This window comes from Pseudopipra pipra, chromosome 3, assembly GCF_036250125.1.
Source record: "Pseudopipra pipra isolate bDixPip1 chromosome 3, bDixPip1.hap1, whole genome shotgun sequence".
NCBI classification, from domain to species: domain Eukaryota; kingdom Metazoa; phylum Chordata; class Aves; order Passeriformes; family Pipridae; genus Pseudopipra; species Pseudopipra pipra.
In genome coordinates this window covers 28,243,222-28,269,065 of record NC_087551.1, presented here as the reverse complement: position 1 = coordinate 28,269,065, position 25,844 = coordinate 28,243,222, and the positions used below count along the sequence as shown (strand labels likewise).

Here is a 25,844-nt window from a genome sequence, read left to right as displayed (position 1 = left end):
AGCCCAGGGGAAGAGACATGACTACTTTGCTAATTGATGCTGATACACCAGGGAGGATCAGCACTGTCTGCAGCAGAGTCTTTCCTTAAAGTGGACTAGGTCAGCTGGATGGCACCAAGTCAAACAGTAATTCTCATAACCAGACCATCTTTCTCTAAATTATTACATATCCACAACAGTATTACTACAGTGGGAAAACAATGTACTCAATTTGGGAGGACCAGCACTGAAACAACATGTGTGAATTTAATTCCAGCTGCCTGTGTATGTGTCTTGCATAATTCTGAACCCCTTGGAACTAGGTGATAATCTGTTTTGGTCTCTTGCATAAGCCAAGACATATATTTCCCTCTGGTAGGGGACTGAACATACTGTGCTCAAAAACTTGTATTTTTAATAAAAGTACAGCTAGCACTTGGCTAATTCATACATTTCAGAAAGGCATTCAGTTTTCTTCTGATGGCCTTGAGGAGATTCAGAATTTACCACTTGTTACATTACATCCTCAACTGCATCAACCCAGTCTTAAGTTCTCCATGGGGACACTGTCTCATTCAGTACGCAGGACAAAATCACTTAGCTAGCAGCCATTCAATATTTTATTTTTGCCCTTTTCATTTGATGCATAGCCCTAAAAGCCTTGTTTACTGCACATTATTCCAGCTCTATTCTGAAGGCAGAATGATTAATTTCTTTACAGGCTTTTCTATAGTGCTCATCAGATGTTTCTAACTTGTTATGTGCAATTTCCTAGCTTTTGGAAAAACATACAAAGGAGTGCCATTATGTGGCATCATATAACTACTGCCATGATTCATATCAGCAGGGATAGACCAGACCTTTGCTATCTTAGCTAACAGGTGTAAACCACAGGCTGCCAGCATGGCCAAGATAAAGGAGATGAGGCACATGCTTAAGCAAGTGATTTTCACTGATATTTGCTGGCACCAGGATGGGAAGAATCAGAATCTTAAGGAGATTGAAGGATATGGAAAGAAAATACAGGTTCCTGCTCCTTTGCCACTCTCATAAGATTGATCTCTTTAATTTGCCCTTTCCAACAAGCCCACCTCTCAACCCATGTGTCTTATCTATCCAGTCTTATCCAGTTTACCTATCTTACCCTATTTTCCACCTATCCTTATTTCTCTCACTTTGTTATTGAGTTTATCTTTCTTCCTCCCCACTTGCTTACAGACTGAGTCTCTGCCCCCAAATTTCCCATCTCATTGTCTTTTTCAACTCTCCTGAATTTTACTTCCATCCCTTGACTAAGACATCATCATAGAATACTCTGAATTGGAAGGGACCCACAAGGATCATCAAAGTCTGTCTCCTGGCCCAAAACTGCACAAGATAGCCCCAAGAATCACACCATGTGCCTGTGAGCATTGTCCAAACACTTCCAGAACTCTGGCAGGCTTGGTGCTGTGACCACTTCCACAGGGAGCCTGTTCCAGTGTTCAACCATCCTCTGGGTGAAAAACCTTCTCCTAATATCCAACTTAAGCCTCCCCTGACACAGCTTCAGGACATTCCCTAACATCCTAACACTGGTCACCAGAGATGCACCTCTCTGCATCCCCTCATGAGGAAGCTATAGACAGCTATGAGGTCTCCCCTCAGTCTCCTCTTCTCTAAGCTGAACAAGCCAAGTGACCTCAGCTGCTCCTGGTAGGGCTTCTCCTCTAGATTCTTCAACATCTTCATGGCCCTCCTTTGGACCTTCCTATACTGTGGTGCCCAAAACTGCACACAATATTCAAGGTGAGGCCGCCCCAGTGCAGAGCAGAGTGGGACTGCACTGGCTGGTGATGCTTGACTTGATGCCCCTCAGGACATGGTTGGCCCTCCTGGCTGCCAGGGCACTGCTGACTCATGTTCAACGTGCCCTCAGCCAGGACCCTCAGGTCCCTTTCTGTGAAGTGGCTTTCCAGCCTCTCATCCCCCACCCTGTATGTACACCCAGGGTTGCCCCAGGGCTTGTGCCTTCACAAATCCACCCTGGCTGTGACCAATGACAGCATTGTCTTTCAGGTGTTTTTCAGTAACTCCCAGAATAATCTCTATAATTTTACCAGTCACTGAAGTGAGACTGACAGGCCTGTAGTTACCAGAGTCATCTCTCTTGTCCTTGTTGAAAATTACTGGAGTTTGAGGGGAAGGAGCATTCACAGACACTTTAGAGCTTTCAGAAATACATATCTACTAAGCACATACAAAATGTGTTTTTTAAAGGTTACAACTTGGATAACCTGGAAAGGATTTTCTTAGGGATGGTAAAAAGTGCATTAATATGTTACCCATTCCTTGCAAAACCTGAAGACACTAAGGCACACTAAAGAAGATGTCACAGAAGCCTTTAAGGTCTCTTCTGTAGCCTCATTTTCAGTAACAGTTATGACATTTTCTGAGGTCAACTGGGCCAGAGCAGATTTGCATCTCAGAAATTTTTATTCCAAATTACTATAGTTTCAGAAAATTTCAAGCAACTGAAATAAGAAGACACAGAATGTGGTTGTGTCCACAAAATAAGACAAAAATTAAAGCTGTTAGTACCATGTTGGAATCTAACTTGATGGCTGTTCTGGTATCGGTGACATCTGAAATCATGACACTGAGCAAAGAATATAATTCCATCTAGCTAGGTTTTTAATGACTGAATTTGTAAAGGCTATATCAGAACATCAAAGTAATATTATTACCCCATAGAAGCTTGAAATGTGTATAGCATATGTCTCCTGACATATGCATCAGCTATTAATTTGCTATTTTTGTACTAAACATTCATTATTACCAAATATCTCATCCCTTGTCTGTACATTCTACTATTTTCTCTCAATTAGAACTTCACATTTGTCCTCTTGTGCACTAATACCCCTTCACTTTTGGAGATACCAGCAAACCCCATCAGGACCAAATTTATGCCAGGAGATACAAATCTGCTAACAAAGACACTAAGCAGTCACATGGATATAGAATTCCTGTAAAAAATAAATTAGTCAAGACAGACTTCTAAAATCCCAGAGAGACCTAGTAAGGGCTACAGTTAAAAAGACAAATAATTGATGAAATTTGATTTACTATTCTAATTTCACAAGAGAAGTGGGTTTTGGTCTTCCACAAAGCTCCCTGTATTACAACTACTGTTATTAAGCTCTAGGCCCTGTGTCTGGAAAACAGTTTGTTTTGGGTTTGGTGCCACAGAAAAAAGAAAAACTTGCTGGGTAGGAGTGTTACCAAAAAAACCCCACAAATGTGGAGTCACTGCCCCTACACAAGGCTGAACTAAGCTGCAGCTTAAGGGAGCAACAGATTAATTTTGTTGTAAACTCATAGTTTATCTTGATCTGTGTAGACACAAGACACCAGTCCAAGGTTTTCAAACCCCACATATATCTATCTATATCTATATCTATATCTATATCTATATCTATATCTATATCTATATCTATATCTATATCTATATCTATATCTATATCTATATCTATATCTATATCTATATCTATATCTATATCTATATCTATCTATCTATATATATCAATATATATCTCCACATTCAAGAGTTATTTAGCTCAGATCTTTCGAACATCAGTGTACTGCTAATTTAAAATGCATAACAGTTAGTAGAAAAAGCAGCAAAGACAAAGCAGTGAATTGACTTCCAAAACTATCAGCCTTTGTCAATTAAAATATTTACTTTTGACACAAGTGCTAATTAGTTAAAAACATTCAATCCAGTCTTAAAATAGAGGTTCAAGCTACCCAATTTATGCTTGGAACAGTCACTTGCTCTCAGGATTAGGAAGACAATGGCATCCAGAGCAAGCATGTGCCCTCTCCCCTCTTATTACAGTTAATCAGGAACATAAATACTATAATGGAGCTGAGCCCCTGCAAACTCACCAGGCTGTTCATAATTTCCACTCCAGCTGGATTCACTGTGAGCGCTTCATCATACAATTGCTTAGCCTCCTCCAAATTGCCTTTCATCTCTGCAAACCTCCCACGCATGTACAATACAGCATGAGACGTGGGGAAAAGACTAGCTGCCTCCTGGATACAAAAGCCTGCTTCTTTGAGATGCTGCTGTTCCATGAAGAGTTCAGCTAAAAAAACCAAAACAGCAAACCATAAAAATAAAGTAAAAAACACCCTACCATTACAGGAAATCTAACAGAGACCTTTTCTTTGTATTAATTATAAATAATTTCCCTTAAGCATATTAAAACATGAGGCCATGATCTGGCACAATGCTTACTACTATGGTTAGTGCTTACTATTATGACAGGATTCACTGAATGGATCTTTTCCTAATGCAAAGGGCTCTATACAGATGTTCATGGACATCTTTAGGTGGTGTCCTGACAGAGGACAACCTTAAGGATTCGTCCATTGAGAATGTAAACAGTGCTGAACTAAGCCCTAAGGAAGCAAGGCTGGTAGCTACTTGGCGTCATCATATGTATTTCCAAATAATCTGGGGAGGGGGGAAAAGAACAGAATAAGATATCACTGTCAACTGAGAACTTCAAACACGTCAGAGTAATATGATACATCCGAGCCGGACATTAGATAACTTACCTTAAAAAGAGCATTTCCACATTTAAAAATATGGTAAAAATGTTTCTCTCTGTTTATTTGTCAAGTTCACAAGATAGTTGTCTCTTAACTTTTCAGAGACTGTTAAAATCAAAAGACTTTTATAATATAGATCTATTTATATTGTGTATTCACCCATTTACTTCCTCATACTTTACAGAAAAACGAAATATAGCTCTTGGAAGAGACCACTCATTTACTTTCTTGATCTATCAGCAATTGTCTTAGTGTTTTTTTTAGGAAAAAAATGTAACAGGCATACACTCATGTGCTTGAATGTCAACTTGTTAATGAAATAATTTCTCATGATCGACATAAATTTCATAACATATCTCATGGTTGAACTTTAACATTTCTCAGGATTTGGTCTATATGATTGTCTGACTAGGCGATTGTTGTGTTGGACTGAATGGATGATCATTGTAGGTCTCTTTCCACTGAAATAGTCTAATTCTAGATTTATTAGATATTAAATTCTTTCAAAAGGTCAGAAGTGATACTCAGTTTTCACTGCTACACATAACTGAAAAGGGAAACTGTTTTTTTAGACAGATATATATATATACACACACAAACCTGTATGCATGTACGTATATAAAATAATTCTCTTCATGCAGCAGGCATTGCTCTTTGGTCCACAACCTGTTTGTGTTCTATGTGTTCTCACTGCAAAAAATCAGTGGTCTCTTTTTTTTTTTTAACTGATGTGGTAATGCAGTAAGTATTGACAGTTCAAGAGTCCAATTCAAAATTACTAATTCAGGCTCCAGATTTAGAAAAAACTATTCTGAAATTAGACACAACCTTAAATGCCCTGACTTTTAAAGGCAGTGAATATTCTCATGAAGTCTCCGTGAGGAGGGAAATTAGTGTGACAATTTCTCTTAAACAGATTTAAGAAACTCTGCCAGTTTCAAAACACTGGGAGACCCAGAAGACTGTGGGGACTTGGCATGATGACATCAAGCTTACTGGCAAGAGGTGATCAGGAAAGCATCTCAAAGGCAGTCCTGCCTGACCATGTAAAGGCTCCTCCTTGACTATCTGACATGAGACTGGGACCACAGATAGCATTTCCATTGGCACACTAAAAACAATTCTGTACTGAAGTGACCGCATGGCTGAACACCCTTCCACTTCTGAGGTGGTCCTCCTAGAAGAAGGGTGAGACATTGCTCCAGTATTCCTTGGCCATCCCTAGGTTGTGCTACAGATAAATGTCATTCTCCAAGGCTGTCAACATGAGCATAATATTAGTTCCTTCATAAGAGTTATACTCTTTCAGAATGACTCATATACATTTCTCTCTGGTTAATCATAAAATCTCTGCATGCATCCCTTCCCTTGGCTCCAAGAGGCTGCAGCTATCTATAATAACAGAAAGCAACGCCATGTACCTTGTCAAGCTGAGTATTTGCACAGCCTTATGCAAAAATTTGTGGGAGGACAGTATTTTCCTTGCACTTCCAAGGAACAGAGCATTTTCCTGCCAAGTGCTGCATAGCAGCTGATGCTGTGCATGTGGCATTAATGAGGATGGTGATGTGCAAAGAGGCAATCACTGCCTGAAGATGAACACTTCATTTGCAAAGTTAGCATAAACTTAACAGCACAAAAGAAGGGGTGAAATCCTGGCACTGTTTGAAGTCAGCAGAAGTTCTGGATACTGCCATATTAAAAACTCTATTAGTAACTAACAGCATCATGTGACTTGTTTCATTTCAGAAAAGAATTGGGAGCAAAGGGGTTTAGATGTGAAATCACGCACAGCCGGTGTTTCAATGCATACAAAATGGAGAGTATTTATTCTTTCAATGGTGCCTGTAAATCTTCCTCAGTAATAACAATTATTTAGAGGAAGTGCAGCAACACAGAATCTAAATAAGATCTACAAATTGTATTTTATGGTATGGTAATGTAGCATATTAAAGTTCAGTCCACTTCTTTGCAGGCTCAATAGTCAATAAAAATGATTTAATGGTGTGGGAGGTCTAATTTGCATAAAAAAGAATGAGAGGGGTGCCTTTTAGTTATGAAAGGAAAGGAGTGCTAAAATTTTTAGCTACCGAGCTAAAAATAGACATTAAAGGACGTCGTTTAAGCCTTCATTAAAATGTGTTTTCTGCAAACTCATTTTTCACTTCTATTACACACTCCTTTTATTTACAGATTAACAAGATAAAGCTTATGTAACGTGGAATAAAAACATAGCTAGAGGCAGAAATCAAACCCAAAAAAGAGTACCTATTACATTTTTCATGGTAATACCCTCAGTGGTACTGAAAGTACTGAAACACCTGTTTTTGTGCTACCTGGGTTAGCAGCTTCCTGACCACTGGATTAATCAGCCTATCTCCTTATATAACCTAATTATGCAGTAAATAAACACCTAACAAAATTAGCAGCCCTTGTGAGGAAGTTCTATTATAGAGACATGGCACCCAGCTCCACTCCAAAGCAGAGGATATCTTCTTAGGCTGACACAGCTACCAAAGATCTATAATTCTTATCCTGTGAAAGGGTCAATGCTTCAGGGAAACCATGAACCTCTAATTGCTGGACTACATTGTTCTTGGTACTGACATTCTTCAAAGCTTTGAATCTAAAGCCAAGCTTCCTTGCCTCTCTCACTTAACACCATCTTCATAAAAATTAAACCAAATCTACATTCTGTTTTTAACTAAGTACCAACAAAAGCTCTCTGAATACTACTGAGCAGAGAGATGATGATCCTGTGGAATCCACAGGAGTGGAAGTACCACTCCTCATTAGCCTCTCTGGAGTAATGCTAGAAACTCTGAGTGTGAATGACATTAGGAAATATCTCAGCACTTCTACCTACAGGTATGGACTGAGACGATGCACTGCATGGCTGGGCAAAGACAGTTTGAATCATGTACTATCTCCTTTCATTCAGCAATTGAAGCCTGGGCCTGCACTGAGACCATGAGCAACTATCCACCTAACTTCAAAATCCAGCCTAGATTCATTCCTTTCTCAAATCCACTTTTATGCTTCCCATCTGTGCTCTCTTTTAGTACTGTCCAGCCTACTTTGCTGTTCTTCCAAACAACTGTTGTCTCCTCTCATGGCTACGGCCTCCTTTGTCTTGACTTGCAACTAGACTGCTACACCAGTTTTAATGCTAGTCCAGTCCCTGAGAGTGGCACACATCTCCACTCAGATTATTGTTAGCTCCTAACATGAGCTCCTAGTTCTTCCAGCCATTTCTGCCAGAAGCTCATCTATAGTGAAGATCCTCAATCAAGTGAAAATTGCCAGAAGTGTATCATCTGCTTGCCCTGCAAAGAGCAGTAACAAACACACAGACCAAGAGCAATTTCCAGAACACTGACAAAGCTGGGTCTCCTACAGTCGGCCACCTTATTTTGTCTCCAAGATAAATTATTTGCAGAGTTCTGTTAGGTAGTCCATCAGAGGCATAACAACAGTGTAATTTAGTCATGTCTGCATCACAGTGCTAGTCTGAGAAACAGAACTGCTTAACATCACACCTTGAACACTGACTCTATTTCCCATTTCCTAAGTGTTTCAAAGCAGTGTCAAGAGTGACAGTGCTTGTCACTGCAGCAACAACTGTAATTCTAGCCTAAAAAAAATCAAACAGATTTGAAATGTTTTTCTGCACTGTTAACAACCCGAGAGTTAAAATTTCATTCCTTGTGAATCACATTTGGTGTTATCCAAGATGCTGCACTTAACTCCCACAAAGAAGACTGCTTCACATCACTTGGTTGTGTGTGCCTGCCGGATTTACAGCACCCTACTCTCCCCAAAAATGTTACTGCATAGTGACGCAGCCAGGGTAACACAGCCAAATACCCAGCAGGATGGTACAATGGGGAGTAGCCCTTCATACTTAAGAAAGTGAGAGCATCTGTGAGGATGTGTAGGAAGGTGAATTCTGTTCTACATCATCTGCCTTCAAGAGCTTTACTGCAGGAGCCCTTAGCCAGTTGGAAAGACCCACTCCTCAGAGAGAAGCTCTGCCTTCAGCAGTGACTACAGAAAATTACCATGACAAAGGGTTCCCCCACTGCCTTTCCTTTCTGGCAGGTGAGGTTTAGTCATTGTTCCATGCTATGGAACCACCCTACATACAGTAGCTTGACAATTTGTGGCAGCTTAGTCAGAAGATTCCTCAAACTGTATCCTACTATCCAAACATGTAAATGTTTGATACAGAAATGAAGTACAAAACCTGCCACGTGTTCCCATCCACCTGAGCTCAGCCACTTGCTCTTTTGAATGAGGCAATAGATTTACATCCTCAAGGGCTCTCTTTGCATGCAAACTGGTAACTGAAGTCTGGGGACTCACTTTAAAGTCCCAAGCTTTGGGTCTCACAGGGCCTGAAATGTCCAAGCTTCTTTATTTACAAATGCAGCATGAGAGTGAAAGTTTTTGGAAACAGCACAGAACTGCCACAAGCTACCTTTGGTACTAAATGGCACAGTCAAAACGTGACTTGAAATATTACAAGGTAGTTGGTTCCTTTATGTGAAATGGGGCCTGGTTCACTGGTGCACTCTTTCCCAGCAGGGAGAAGTAAGCCACCATCTTCCTGGTAATTAGGCCACCATTAATAAGAATGACATCAAAATGCTTCTGTTGGAAGAGCACTTTTTGGGCTCTTTTGCACTCTCTCTCAAAACATGCATTGCTGGTTATTGCCAAAGAAAGGACTTCTAAGCCTTCATATTTCAGCCCAATCAAGTACAAATTCCTATTAGGATTCCTATGAACAGACGTCCTGTCTCCTTCTTCATGACTGAGTACACTTCATCATTTGTCCAAACTCATTGAGCAGCTGAGGAAATGCTAGTATTTGGTACCCTCACTCACTCTCTGGGTATGACTGGCAGTGTAACAAGTTCCTCTCCATCTCGTGGCAAAGGATTCACAGAATGCTTAATAAAAAGCATTGGTAGCTGCTGCCTGTTTCCTCCACGAGCAAGTGTTTGAGACACACATGAATGTTTGCATGTCCCAAATTTAAAGAAATAGTATGTGCTCTTTGAAGCTTGTCCATGCCAAAGCATTATCAGTCCACAAAGTTTCATGTCCCGCCCGAGCAATGAGAAACATCCAGAAGCCTCATGAAGGGAGGAGGCAATCCAAAATGCCCTGTGCTGATATAAGGCTATAAGAATCCTTTTGACTTTTTAAATTCATTGTTGATAGAAAGTAAAATAAACCAAGGTGGAGAGTGTAGATCAAAACCTAGTATCCCCCCCCTTGAGGATGTTCAAATGAAAAGAAATGGGGAACTTGGTGACTTTAGCCTCCACCAGAAAAGCCTAGAACACAGCTTGCTAAACCAGGAGGCTCAGCAGAATGACTGCTGGTTTCTTAACTTCACTAACAGTATTTCAAAGGGGACCAAACCAGCTCACTTTACCATTTCTATCTCCAGTGTGAAGCTTTCCTAATCCATCCTACTACATAAATACTGCAGAGGAGCCACACCTTTATTTTCCTCAGTAACAGGTGTCTAATAAAAGACTCCCTCCTGCTCCCACTCACCGGGCTCCAGCTTTTCATAGTGCTTTGTGTCACTGTAAAGAGACACAAAAATTAGCAGCGTTTATGAAGCTCAAGAACTCAAGCGTGGATGGGGAAGTTCTACATCCAAAATTCTAAAATTTGAAAGCACTTAAAAAAAAAAAAAAGAAAAATATTAGAATTGCTTCAACAACCACTGCTGCATCACAGGACAGTATCTGATCCACCTACTCTAGCAATGTCAATAAAGATGTCTCCCAAACCTGATAAACACCTTTAATATCAGAGCTAATAACTTGTCGGGGCTTAGGATCACGGAAAGCTTTGAGAAGGAAGAATGTTAAGTGCCCATGCCCAAGCTGTGCAAACACAAGCTATGCTGGGTGAGCTGAGGGGCACAGGGGAGGGCCTGGCTGCACCCTTGGCTGCTGCCAGCATGCCAGCTCTGTGGCTGTTGACCAGCTGGGGTAGGAGATTCCAGCCCACTGGCCCCAATGACTCGTTCTTGTGGAACAAAGCCCATCTCCTCTAACACAGCTTTTTCCCAGGAACTGGCCCACATCAAATAAAATAAATAAATCACAAGTGTTTTGTGAAGGGGAAAAAAGAAAGTTCCTGCTGTACATAGCTCGGGGGAGCAGATGTTTTTCCATTAGCTCACTGTTCTGTGCTGCACTGCCTCTCTTCACATTTCTTGTTTGTGGCATGTTCGTTATAATCTTTTTTTTCCTAGGGTAAACTTTAGCATGTTACTGAGACAGCAGGTAGCCCACTCCAAGCCCCCATTATTTTTCTCTAAATGCTCCTTTAAATTAGCCTTAGGGTCTACCTGGTGAGGTTCACAAGCTGAGCTTAGCAGGCATTTAGCCAAACTTAGATCAAATTACCAGACCTACTTTGCTGTGAGTGGCCATATTTGGTAAAGTATTGGGTTAGTCAAGAAGCTAAATTGTCAGATATAAAGTACTAGTAAAGACAAACAAAGTGGACATCGTAGTTAAAAGTAAAGCTTAAAATAATATAGTAACGGAAGCTGGAATATCAGAACTCTTATTAAAACTGGCTTGCAGCATTCTAAAATGCTCTGTGTAAATAGAGCATATGGTTATTACTGCCTGGAAATATAACCACATGTACTTCAGATAAGGAATCACTCCAGTTACCCAAAGAGCTTTGAACTATTAACACTATTTCTTTTCAATACTGACATGCTTTGCTCTCTGGGTCAAAAGTGATCTTATAAAAACGTCGAATGAAGGTAATTGTTGGTCATAAATTTGAACGATTTCAAGTATATTTTCCTTAGCCAAACAGCATGACTCTATTTTCTAAACAAAAAGGAGGAGTACTGGCAGGATTTTAAAAAGTATTAGCACCAGTAATCTCTAGGATTCCCCTTGCAGCTCTTCCTGCAGCAAGAGGGCGGAGTTAACAAGCTTTACCAATGCCACAGAAGTTCATTCTCTCTTCTTGAAGTTGCGTTCAAGCTCTCAGTTACAAAAAGCAGAACAAAGAGGAGAAATGAGCATATTGATTACATAAAGACCACCTCTCCTGGAGCTGCACCACCGCAGCATGTGCACTGTAGCACCGTTCCTAAGTACTCCCTGAAATGAGCTGTTTCTCAGACTTGGGGCCAAGAATAATGTTTAGGCTTATAAATGTTGAAGTGTTCCAAGATGACTCTTTTTAAGAAGCCATTACATTACATTTCAGGAGAACTAGGGGGGGTTATTGTTAAAAAGGACCAGACAAGCTGTGTTAACAATCTTTGCTGCAGAACACTTGAAAACGGAGTATGCCTATTAATATGCCTGCTGCAGGGATAGACCACCTCTCTAGTCCTTGGGGACAGCACACCTCATACTCTTCCAAAGCTGACTGTGATTGCCTGCAGAAAAAACAGGAAGCTATGGAAGGCCACAAAAGTAATGTTTTAAGTTCCCTGCTGCACATGACTGCACTCCCAGGTGGTCCTATAAGAGATAGCTGGACAGAGGATTAACAGTGAGAATTCACAGTTTTATTTTGATGCATGAAAGAGAAAATGACTTTCTAGAGATCACAGATCCATCAAGCAGCTCTTTGGGGTTTACAGGAAGCTATAAAAAACTATCTTGCAAAAGATCACTAGGCATTGCTACAGGGAAAGACAAGGTATAGCATCTGTTACAGTGCAGCACATTTGGACTTAGCAGCTGCATATCCAAAGCTGCTGCTTTATTATCTTTCCTACAGAACTGTGCTGGTCATAAACCCAGAAAAGTTATAGATAAAACCACTAAGTTTCTGCCCTCTTACGTGCAGTGTAAGTATCTTTATCACAGCACAAAAGAGATTAACTATTTGCATAGGGTTCACAGCCTTGCCTTCAGCCACTACTAAAGGAGCACACATGTTCTCATGAGTTCTCCCTAATTGTGAAACTCATTAGGGAACAAGGGCTCTCCAGCTTGGAGGGACTGAGGATGCTTCTGTACAAGGCAGGAACTTGTATTGCAGTTGCAGGTGGAGGATGATCCAGTAAGGATTCCCCTGTATAACCACCACCAACACTCCCTTTCACAAGTATATGTGCTGATTTTGTGGCCTGTCCTGGCTGCCAACCTGCCTGGTTGTTCTTACAACCTCCCATAGCTGTGGGATAGCTGGTCCTGTGTGCCTCTTTCCTATATCAGTGCAGAAAGCTCTACAAGATCATTTGGTTGCCACCATTAGTTTTCATGTCCTGGGATACGAAGGGGCATTGCAACTGCAATGGCTCTAATGGAACACAGACAAGATTGCAACTTGGCACTCTAAATCCATACCCTCATACAGAGATGCAGCCAGCTGCGTCCTGTTAGTGTCTGAAAAGGATGGATGTTTTGTTATAAATTTACTGTAGTATGAGGTTAGGAAATTGTAATAATTTTATCTAAAGATTTATGAGTCATGCTAAAAAGGTCAAAGTGTTAATGACAACAAAAACAACAACACACAAGTCATTTCCCAAAGGCAGACTAACATTTTTTCCCTTTAGAGATAGGACACTGAGGTATGAAAAAGTTAGGCAACTTGCCTGGAGTCACAAGATGAGTCATCGATTGAAAAAGGACAAGTGCAAGCTAAACCTGATAAAAATCTACAGCATACTGATGCAGCTCTTCCATGAATATGAAGAGACTCTGTATGCAGCCATCAGAATATTACACTAATAGCCTGTTGCTTTCTACAGCTGTTAATTTTGGGGTAACCTGTAATGCAAAAGCATGTGACTACCTCAACTGCCATTAGCCACGCATTTCTGTTTAATTTGTTGTTTATGAAATATCTCTATTCTGGAAGTTATTACCTGCTTACAAATATACTTGTTTCTCCTTTCCCCTCCTTCCAAATGGAAAAGATTCTAGTACTGAAGGTCAGTGATACCCTTCTGGACTGTTACACTCACTAAGCCCAGCGTAAGATCAAGCCACTTCCAAGAAATTCTAATTATTCAGGCACAATGCCCTTCTCCATAGAGAGTAAAGACTAGCCCAAAATACCTGCTTCTCTCTTTGTCCCTCAGGATACCAGAATGCAGCAACTTCCACACTACTGTGCAAAGAGAATGGCCAGTACCTCACCAAGAGCTCATTAAGCTGCATCCATAACAATAACTGACTTCAGTAATGAAATTACAAAGCAGTCACAGTGTGTGTTTTGAAAATATCAATCCTGATTCAAGTCCAGCTACAAGTAAGCATGAAGCAAAACAAAGATTTAAAAAATGATAGGACAGAAAAGTTACAGCCTATAAAAATAAATTCTATCTAAATGAATTAATTAACACCTTTGAGAAAGGCACTCGATTCACACAGAAAAGCAATCACGGCAATTCACAGCTAGGTCACAGCAAGCACTAGGTCTTTATTGCTTTTTGTCTTTTTAGACAGCATCGAAAATGTAAACTGCCTAGAGCTATTTGCAGGGTGATGGACAAGGGACATCTGACTTTTCATCACAATAACCTCCATCTATTTTGCTCCCCACCAGCCCTCTCTGCAGCCTTAAATCAGGAGTATAAACTGACTAAAGCAAAAGCTTACTGGTGATTTTGAAGCCCACAGCACATGACTGACATTTACATGCACACAAGTCATAAAAGTGACCATATGTGATTAACTTAAAGTATGATGCATTCCATAAGGTGACTTCTTTTGTTCTTCAACATTAGTCAAATTGTAATAAAAACAATGGCACATATTTTGTTCTAGAACTAAAGTTCAGTTGGTAGGAAATAGCCCATAAAAACAGCTACAAAAAATCTTTGCTGAGAAGTACAGTGAGACTGCCAGGTTTTGTTTGAGAACTGTCAATTGCATAAGTTAGCTAAACGAGAATTTGAAAGGTTCTCCTGCATAAAGAATAAGAAATTATTAGCAAGATTCCAGGGGGCCCTGCTTTTTTTTCTTCATTGCAAATGGTGAGACATCTAATAAGCAACCACAGCACTCAAAGGTAATTTCAGACTCACAGCTGTGGGCCCAGTTATGGAAGAAAAACTGCGTCTCATAAGAACAAAATTGCAGGGTCAGAACTTCTTCTATCAGTTCCAAAACCCCGGAATGCAAACGGCAGAACGTGTTGGGCAGCTCTCTTCCTCATCAAATGTCCTACACGAAACCCTTCTATGAGTTTGGAGATCGCCTCTGGGCAAAGTCTCTTCTCACTGTTCTCTTTTCCCTTTATGTGCTCTACTGTAGCATCTCTGCACTAGTGTCTCAAACTGATAAGCAACCTACAAGCCCTTGGGAGATTCAAAGAGTCAAAGAGTGAGTGAAGCGAAAGACTTGCTCTTTTTAAAAATTTTCACTTAAGCCACAGCAAAGAGTGGAAAGTTCCCAGCCTAAATCGCATTTAATACATGGTTTACCCAGTCTTTTTACAGGGAAGCATGTAGGAAAAAGCAAATGAAAATAATTGTCCCTATCAACTACCATTTGCTAATGAACTACCTAACCTCTTTTTTTAAAAAGCATATTGTAGTGATGACTGAAGTTTTCTGTGTGTTTTGGAAAAACAGAGGTGAGCTGAAAAATCATACTACTATAGTATTTTTTGTCAAAATCAAATAAGTGGTATTTCAAAAACCATCTGGGATAGATAAGCTGATTTTCAGCTGGAATAAAGTGATTTTCAACTTACAGTTTCAACTACTTGGTTAATACTTATGTCATCTTATTCACCACTGGAGGGAAAAAGGAACCCCAGGTGGTTCAGGACTTACCAGCTTGTAGCCAAATTTGTTCAAGAGTTGTCCACAGTTGCATAGGTCCCTGCTTCATTGTGCTGCTCTGCATAGTTATTTCAGACATGGCCTGTTCCAGTCTCGATGCAGCAAGGGAAGAGGCTCGTTGTGACCCTACGGACCAACAAAACAAGAACAAAAAGGATATTTCTTTGACTCAATAAGGCAGCAGGTCCGATCCTTCACACAATATAATAAGAGCTCTACTGAATTCTGGCATGACCAACTGGAGAACTATGTTTTAAAAAAGGTTAATTTACTGAAAAAACCCTGCTAAATTACCCAAGGGCTGCAGCTCAAATAAGCAAATTAAGAGACAGACAGTAATTTTATAAAGGTCTGCTTAGCATTCATTAAGGAAGCAACCATATTTTGCTCATTTGGGAAGCAGAAGTCTACCATCAAATATTTCCCACAAATACCTTTTAACAATCCATTTTATAAGCACAGTCACCATACAATTCCAAAATGTGCTCCACTAATGTAAAAACTTAGTACAGCATTACAAGGTCGTTCAGCTCCATTCACACAGCACACACGTTTCAAGGGACATCAATATTGTTCTACTGATTTAGAGGCAATGTGGTTTTTCATTTAACCTTAGGGGGCAGAGAGTTCAGAGCTTTGACTACATTAACCTTTAGTATGCACTGTAACATTTACGCAAGAATAAAGTATTTGGCGCCCACATCTCTGGGACAAAACATCACATCAAAAGCTACTCCCAGAAGGAGTGCATGGGCGGAGACCATGTTCTCCAGTACAGCAAGCGGGATTATACTGGTGAACTGATCTCTTACAGGGGTACCAAGAGGATGATAGCAAAATAAGAAGCTACAAAATGAGATTTCAGAGTTGACTTTGTAAAGCTTTGAGAAATAAATATTTTAATATACATAGATTTAATGTGACTTAAGGTTGATAAGCTCTTCTCTGGAGAGCTGCTGTGACTGAAACACTTGTGCTAATTAGCATTACTCTTGAATCAATCCTTACACATTGACCTCACAGATCACAAGATCATGGAGTTCAAATCCCGCTTTCTCTCACTGCAGCCACCCTGAGGGAGCAGCAAAGCCCAGAAACAGGTACACAGGGAAGCTGAGATGGCTCTGGGCAAGGAAAGGGAGAGAAGGGTAAAAAACCTGTCACAGGGCCTATGCATTGAATGCTCTCTCTGAGAGAGACAGCAGCTTTTCCCGCTGAAGTGTGCTGAAGAGGGGGTTGCCAAACCACACCTCCTGACCAGCAGACTGACACATCACCCCGGGCCAGGGTGCTGGCAGGCACAGCAGTGTGGCCCCCCAGCCATGGTCTCCTGGCCATCGCCACTCTGGATGCTGAGCAGGGACCCAGCCTCCTGCCAGGCATGAGGGGAGGCACTTTTTCACCTCATGCTCCTGTGCCAAGACACCTTTGCACTGCGAGGCAGGACATGGTTGCAGCTTCTACCAAACCCGCAGCAAGAGTGTCATGGCTTGGGAGAGACCACAAGCCCAAAACTGCTCCAGGAAATACTTGTCCCATTATCTCACCGCTAATTAATGTCATTCATTTTAAACAGGAGAACGTCAAAACAGTCCCAAGCAAGGGCAGGACACTCCCATAGCTCCCTTGGAAAATGCAAATGTGCTCTTCCTAGCTGCATTTCTAAAGTTCCTACATATTTTCAAAGACATTCCTTTACTAATGCTCCTCCTGATCTAATGTTCCGAGAGATGACAGTGCAGTAATGTAGCAATTACGACTTCAGCAGTAGGGTAAAAGCCACTCAGCTTTGCAGGGAGAATTCATTATATTTAACAGTTTATTTAACAGATCCATCTTCAGCCTGTTCCATTGCACGAGATTCCTCCCCCCGCCCTGCCCGCTTAGTCTTCTCCCTCATCCCTACCCCCACCTGGGAGAAATTCCACCAAAACTCCCAAAAATTCAAGTCAGACTACAGCTGTTTGACACAGGGAAAACTACCATTTAATCCCAGCCATCCAAAAACACAGACAGCTTCTCTGAAGTGCAGAGACAAGAAAATGGACACATGAACAAGCTAGTGATGTTATTAGGAGGACTTTGAAATGAGGGCAGACCTCTTGCCTTCTAGATTGGCAAACATGGAAAAAATTACATGTGCTTTGAGGATTGTGCTGTCAGCCTAACCAGATTCTTATATTAGCACTCCTGATAATGTTAGCATGCTTTGAAAGCAACTTTCAGAATCATATTTTTCTGCCAAGACTGCCCTCTTCCAGAGAGGCTTTCTAGAGCTGTGTTTCTTGCAAGCACCCATACATGATGCTGGGCTCTTTGCATGGGGTGGGCATATGGGCCGGTGTTTTATTCACATCCTCCCAGAGCTCAGGGAAATCCTCTTTTCCTTGCAAGTCAATCCAAGAAAACTATGTCACTGTAAGGCACCTTTATGCATTTTGAAGAGGTTCACACACTGCCTAAGTAGATCCACTTAGGATCGACTAAAGCATCCTTCCCTCACAAAGCAGGCTTTACAGGAATACCACAGTGAGCTAATTGCACACAAAGGAACACAAGTTAGCTGCTCCTTTTCTCCTTTTCATTAGCCTGGTAGTTGCTAAGAGGGAAATTTGACATTGAGACTGATGTTGCCCCGTGCAGTGGGCTTCTGCACAACCATAAAAATAAGAACACAGGTTACTCAGAGATTTACAGCAGAGGCTCTTTGCATTTAACAGCCTTTGGCATTCCAGTCCTTTAATCTTTACTTTCTTTTCCTTCTCTTCCAGCCTACATGAGAAAGCAAACCACACGAGGCAGAGACCATCCCATCTCTTCCCTTCCCATCCCTGCCAGGCCTCAGACACAGATATGCTCCTTGTTCTAGACACATAAACACCAGATGAAAAGGCTCTGTCCACCACAGCCCATACGTCCACTTTTGCCACTGATGTTCTTGCCCATCACTACTGGGCTGCTCCTAATTTGGTCCTCTGTCTGACCAAATAAACTCTTTAAGAGAAGGTTTTAGCCAGCCTGGCCCTTCTGGACTGAAAGGGGCTCAGCCACAGCTCTGAATCTCAGGCAAGCAATATGGTGACCCTGAAGGTGGGCTGATGGCTACTGGACCCACAAAAGAATATCCCCCTAACACACACCTTCTCCTGAGAGAGGAGGTCAGCATGTATTGCACTGGCATGACTCTGACCTCAGGGTAGTTGGGGGAGATGGAAAAACTTCAAGCAACATTAAAAAAAAAAAAAGGCATCTGAATGTCTCATTCTTCCTAAAGAAATGTAGATCTTTATAGGCTAAAAAAAACCTCCCCACAGAACCTGTCTCACAGAATTGTAATGTCATGCCTCAAAATACATGCAAATGTTGGCATAAGAAGACATCACATCAATTTGTTATTTTAGTGCAGTCTCTTTCTCTATTTAACAGCTCCACTAGACAGAATATAAACTTCACATTTTACAATAAAGCCCTTCACACATTTGGGAAATAACTCATAAAAATAACAAAACTGATTTTGTGGTGATGAGCTCTGCATATAAGCCATACAAAATCTATCCAAATAATTTAAAAGCACTGTTCCACTGTTATAAGACCGAAAAGATCAAGTTTAATATTTTGCATCTATGAAAAAACTGCTATCAAAATAGAAATGTACCTCAGTAGATTTACTAGGCTTATAAGAAACACAGAATTCCCTAGCCTAAATCACTTCAGGCAATAGCATTATAAGATAAGACTAAATCAGAAAAAGAATGAAACAGCAAGGCAGCTGACTGATATCAGTGAATTTAGTTAGAAACATTGCTTCAGCTAAGAGAAGATGAAGAAAATAAAGAGGAATTAATCTTTCTAGCAGCAAACCTAAAGTTCTGGCACAAGAAATAATCTCATTGTGGTCTAATTGAAGGAGAGGCCAATGTCAAGCCTGGCCACAGTAACCCCCTGCCCCCTTCAGTGATGAGTCCAGAGATCAAAGAGTGCCTGTGCATTACAGCAATACTGCTGCATGCTCCCAGGGGATTTCACGATGGAGACCAGTGCCTGTTCCAGAATGATGCAAAAATATCAGACCTCCTCCCTCTTTCAAAACAGCCAGACACAGTCACAGCTCTGGGGAAGCACAAGGGTGAGAGAGGCTAGAGCTGTACCCTCCAATCTCACCCCCTACTGTCTTCAAAGAGGCTCCCAACCAGGACAGCAGCCTCAGCTGCCTCTTTTCTGCAGATGGAGAACAGCAGCATCCAAAGCCTGCAGAGCAGGGAGCCACAGACCCCTTTTGAAACCAGCCAGTGCCAGCCCTGCACTAAGGTGGGTGGTGTAATTTCAGTAGGAGCTCCATCCTGATGTCCATTGGGGGGGCAACCATGTTAGCATGGAAACACGGATTCTCAAAGTAGAGGAGGAATACATTTCTTGGCTAAAACCAAACTGCATTCAGTGCAAATCACTTAAGGTGCGTGAAAAGCTGCTTTAAAGCTTGTACTGTACATTAATTTGCTCTTCCTGGCAGGCAGCACCATGGCATGCAGCATTTTCTGCTGAACTACAACTGCTCTGTTGCAGGCTGGCTGCTAGAACTGGGCTAAGAGAAGGCTGGAACAGATCCCCAACCCAAGTGCTTTTTGAGGAGGGCACTATATAAGAGCCCAAACATGCCTGAGCTTTGCTGTGACCCTGAAGAAGATGCTGCAGGTCTGCAGCAGAAGAGTGAGCGGGAGTCAGGTCTTTGAAGGGTGATACACCAGCACATCAAAATATTACAGGCTCTACTGGTGACATTTTGGTCTCAAAATCTCAAACCATGCTGTAAGTGGATGCTGCCCAAACCTGGCCACACTTTCTACAAACAATTACAAAGCAAGGCAAGGGATCTCCAAAAGCACATGGGATCCACACCCAGAACACCTTTTACACACCGTTAAGCTCCAAGCTAGAGTTGAAGACATAGGGATAAGACCAGGCTCAACCTGGGCTCACAGTCTAGACACCACAAACCACTCAATGCTTTAGCAGCAGAGTGAGAACTGGATGAATAATAAAAGTACTGTAGCAAATATTATTTTGGGGGTTTTATTACTTTCATAGTAATCCCTAGTGGCCGATGGATTCTGCAAACTACCTACAGTGTTTTTCAAACTATTTTCACATATTCACTGAAAATGAGAGTTCATTTTATCACCCAGCATCAGAGATGATAGGATATATTTCACAAATCTTCAGAATTATCTTCAAGTGACAACTATCCTAAATGGTTTTGTATTACCAGGAAGTTTTCATGATATATACACTCTCTTTTCCTGTTTATTTTTAATATGCCGAACAGCATATCCTCTTCATCCATCTGTGTTGAATTTGGTCTGTTCAATTTAGCCAAAGACTCTAGAACACTGCCATATAAACAATGAGAAAAAGGGTCTATATAAAATACAAAGAGTCATCTCAGCAAAGAGTAAGAAAAGAGAAATGAAATTTAAAAAAATTACATAAATATGTGTGCATAGAATCAGTAAGATAACAATGTCATAAATATAGACCCTAAGGGTTTAACACCACAAACAAGAGAACAGACATGCTGAATAATATTTTGATGTTTGAATGCTCAAAACCTAACCTTGCAATACTTTTTAACCATTAGTGGGTGTAAATGGGAATTAAGCACACATTATTTAATAAAAGCCATGTACTTAACACATATGAACTTGTCGTCCATCTCAGCCATATATGCTGAGCATGTGATTTCAATTTTATGAATTCCTGGTGTTCACGATTTAAGACACAGACAAACCCTAATTCCCCAGCCCCAAAGCATGTGACTTGGTTATGTGGGGTTTTTTTTAAATCAAGCTTCCATATTCTTCTTTTTCAATTTCTGAGTTTGAGGTTCACTTTTTTTTTTTTGCAAGTGTTTCTTCTACATTCACAAGGATAGAAATTTGCTTTCCTAAAAAATCCTTCAAGTTTAAAGTCAAGTTTCTCACATAATCATCTGATTTTGAGAATCAGGGTTTCAAAGGAAGCACCAAATATCACGAGACCTATAATAAAAATCACAAGTCGGCAGCAATCTCTGAAAGCTTCCTTTCCCCTTCTGCCAAGATTAGCTTTGATGCCTCAGTTATTTCCATCTGACTATATCTGTTACTGTGAATATGTATTTACCATATAATAAAACATCACAAGGCTTATGCAGAAATCCCAAAGCAAATCACCATTTAATAGGAATTGACACTTTCATTCAGCTTTCCAAACCCAACAATAGCAGCTGGCTTGATCAGGACATCTAAAAAGTATTAAATGGTGGGGGGGGGGGGTAGGAGGAAAATAAGGACTGAATTAGACAGTTCTTGTAAAAGTGTAGTGAACTCCCATCGAATACTTTTCATGCTTGACTCAGAGAGCTTTGTAATAGAAAGCAGAAACTCATCTCTGTTTTATGCCTGGGGAAGCCAAGGTACAGGCAAACCACAGTGGTTTCTGCAGCAGAGCTGGCCATGGAGACAGATTTGGACCTCCTAACCACCAGTCCAACATGAATATGCACAGCCCCGCCACCCTTGCCAAACAAAATAAAACATTCATCTCTCACAAATGCATGTGTTTAGCACAGGAAAGCACAAATCTTGCTTCCTCACCAGAATCGGTATCATGAGCATCTGGGAGAGTGAGATGCAGTCCGTTATGCCTTTTGATCATCGGTGTCTCGGTCACACTACTGCATTTCTCAGAGCCACTGTAAAGAAACAAAACTGTGTTACCTGGCCATCTCTCAGTGAAGAACATCTCCTCAAAGCAGGTAATAGTCTAGCTGCCACTAGAACTGAAAAACCAAGGTTACCAGCTGCATGAAATCAGCTTCTTGAATGTATTAACGCCCCCCCCCCCATCTGCCAATGGACAGGAAGCTCAGAGACACAGTGACCAGCAAGGGCTCCAGGGCATGTGCTGGTATATAGTTTATTTGGCTGTTGGAAGTCTTTGCAAACCACAAGGAACATGTTGGCAGCTAGAAGCCAGATCAGAGGAGGCCCACCAGGAAACCCTCTTCCAGCAAGAATCACCATCCCTTGGACTTGTCTGCAGAGTAATTTGTTCACAGGTCTCCTATGCTAATCTTTTTGAAACAGACCAATTACCAGCTTCCACCTGGGTGCTAATTTCTTCATTTTTTCATTTCAAAGGGCTTATTTTCTCCTTTTCCACCTTTGTTCTGTTCAAAAAGAGGAGGAAGATAAAAGCTACCACACAGCACTGCTTTATGAAAGGGTGAATATCTGGTCTGCTCTTCTACAAGACTTCTGTCCTCATAGGAGAGGCCTTCCAAAGGGAAACTCGAAAAAAAAAAAAAAGTCATGTGCCTTCCTGTGACCATATAGTCTGCCATCCCCCAAGGATCAGTGGTGATGATACCTCCTCTCATCATCTATTAAGGGACAAAATATCAGAAGGAGAAGTGACTGCCCTGGCTACTTTTTCTGGCACACTTCCAAGCCTGCAGCTCAGCCTTTGGACAATATTCCTTCCAGGAAACAAGCTGTCAGAGAGTCATGATTACTGTGGATGCCCCCGTCTTTCAGTCTGATCAGTCCTTTGGTAGGGATTGCACAGAATTCCCTTGAATTTGCATTAATCTAGCAGAAGAATTAGCTTGGGACTGCTATTTGGTGTTAAACACGATTAGTCTGTTACCACAGAAAACAATAGCAAAAGATAAACCAAATCTTGTCCTTCGCAGTTAACAATCTGGGAGGCCACTGAAAGCCACTTAGTGTCATTTATCATAGCAGAAATCATATTTACAATACCTAATTAATCTTTTACTTGGGCTTTGGGATCAAACATAATGGTTCCTGTTAATGAACCCTGAATTCTTGGGCTTTTGACTGCACCAAACTACGTCCCTGAATGGGCCTCCCTGTCTTCCATACTTGTTTCCACACTGACACCTCATTTGAGACTATCATGTGGTGACAGATAGAAGGAAAAATTAAATTCTCTGTCCTGTGCCTCAGCCTTGCCTAGCCAGGATTGACCCAAGTGTAAGTGCCCTGACTGGGAGCTGCTGGTGGAACTGTAGGGGCAACTCAGTCTTACTGGTGCATTGCGTATGCAGGAACAAGGCAGCTGCACTTCCAAATAGTACTGCCATGAGGTGAGCGCTGCTTCGATGCAGCAGCCATCACCACAGGATCATTGTTTAGGCACATGCTGAAGCACTGGCTTATACGCTGTACTCCTACTCCAAGGACCAGTGAGGAGATTGGAAAATCCCAGGCTGAGAACCAAGTGGAATGCATTGTGCAAAATAGCCACTCCCAACAGCTTAATCTGTTATCCTGGAGAAGGGCTGAAAATTAACTACTCCTTAACAGCTGCAGTAAAAGGCCTTCAGCCAGGAAAGCCTTTCCATGCACCATGGAAGGAATAGTAGCCAGATGATTTGCCTTCTGCATACAGCACTGGAAAGGCTGACAGCAGGACGTTTTGCCACTTTACTGCCCATGTTTTTGAAAGGTAGTTGAGACAGTGGACAAAATGGTGACAAAAGTACTGAAGGGAACACTTGATTGTGAGAGACTGCAGAGGCACAAGTTTGTCAGAGAGAAGACAAAAGGAGAATTGAGCATGGAATACAAATAGCTGCCTAGGGGTAAAATATTGGGCCCTGAAAGACTTTTCAAGTCTGTCAGTCACAGTGAGACTGCAAAGCCAGGAAGCTTAGGCCAGACAAATGCAACTAAACGTAACTAAAACGCCATTTAGTGTGTAGGCAGTTATCTACTAATTAAACTAGTAAAGAGTACTGGGTGCAACAGCTCTCATCTTTCTGTAAATGCAAGCTTTTTTTTTTCCCAAGAGGCCCTAAAGAATGCTGAGTCCAAGTCTCACTGATAAGAATTCCCCTTAAGTTCCTTTGCAAGCCCTACCCAGAATACTTTACATATTTGTTAGCTGATAGTGCTGTAATTTGCTTAATATGAGAGCCTTCCTGTGTCACTAAATCCAGTCTAGAACCACAGGTACCAAGTTCATTCTTGTTACCTTTCAATTAGTACCTCTCAATAGAAAATACTTTATGATGTATTTTTTGAGAAATTAAAAAAAAAAAAAAAAGCCCTGCTGGGAATAGAGGTGAAATACACACTGGGGTTCCTAAAAGCAAAAGCAATTTGTTTGGTTTAGGCTTCCATGGCTAAAGCTTATCGAAAGCCCCTAAAGCTATCGCATCTTGGGTTTATAAGTATAACTGCCAGAGCACAGCCTGGGATCCAAATGCAGTCCAAATGGCTGAACTGTTAATTTGTCTGTTTTCCAAAGTACTCTCTACAGTCCCAGGCTTGCAGCCCCCCCCCTTGCAAGAGTACATCTTCCTCAGTAATAATTGTTTAGCATGGACTTGATCAGCTTCACAAGGACTACTCATGTGTATGAAGATTATTCATGTGAGAGGTACGTGATTGAATCCTTAGCTAAAGAGACTAAGGCCTAAGGAAATCAATGATTCCAGTCTGTAAGAGACCATTTCTCTGCTGCTATGCAAATATCTTGATTTTTGTGTTTGGTTTGCTTCTCATTAGCTAAACCAACAAGAATTACTAATAATCCCTCAAGGACAACTTGTATATAGACATACATCATTCTGTACATATATTTCTGCTGTTTATAAGGCTTATGTAAATACATACAGAGATCGGGGAACAACACAAGCTACCTCAGCCTGCTGTCATGCCTGTTGCCATCAAGCATGCTGTCCTTCTCATCAAACTCCTCTATGGACATTACTGGTGAAAGATAAGTACAGTCTTGGTGTAACATTCCCAAGACAGTTGTACAGTGATACCTTGACTAGGACAATATCCAAAGGGTGTGGGAAGGAAGAAAACCCTAGTAAGTATCTTTCACACTTTCTAAACTTTACCTTTAGGTGGGGCAGCAGATAAAAGGAAGGAAACCAACAGGGAAGGCAGCATTGTTTAAACGCAGATTTACTAGGACAAGGGAAGGGAGAAAGATGCTACATTCTCCACTTCCTTCCTTGCCCAGTTAGTACCAGGCTGTGCAACCAGCATGCGACTACAGCATATGATAGAGTTTGGCAATGTGCCTTTCCTTGGCTTACTCACTTCGGGACTGTCACCCCCACACTTTCCTGGTGCCAACTACTGCAGACTGTGAACAATAGCTGATGAATGCTCAGCACTCCTGAAGAAAAAAAAAATCTGCCCTCTATTCTGGACATCCAAATATGGATAGAGATGTTTAGACATTTGGATCAGAAACTCTTGGTTCAAACTGCTTCTTCAATATTAAAATAATGAGGTCTTGTTTTTGTTGGTTTTTTTTCTTTTTTTTTTTTTTTAAAATAATAGCTATTAAAATCTTGCCTTTCTTTATCATAGCTAGAAATATTATTTATGTTTCAAACGGTAGTGTTTATTACTCTTTTTTCCAAAAAAAC

The 25,844-nt window shown here is 41.1% G+C and overlaps 1 protein-coding gene across 9 annotated transcripts in view; it reads right to left on the bottom strand.

The window, feature by feature from the left end:
• Window positions 1-25,844, bottom strand: part of TTC7A (tetratricopeptide repeat domain 7A) — a 175,725-nt gene that overhangs the window by 35,909 nt on the left and 113,972 nt on the right. For all 9 annotated transcript variants that reach the window (XM_064648409.1, XM_064648410.1, XM_064648418.1 and 6 more), the window contains 3 exons: window positions 22,021-22,118; window positions 15,380-15,514; window positions 3,907-4,109 (listed from right to left, as the gene is read on the bottom strand). In XM_064648409.1, coding sequence (XP_064504479.1) covers window positions 3,907-4,109; window positions 15,380-15,514; window positions 22,021-22,118 — 436 coding nt within the window. The remainder of the gene's footprint in view (window positions 1-3,906; window positions 4,110-15,379; window positions 15,515-22,020; window positions 22,119-25,844) is intronic.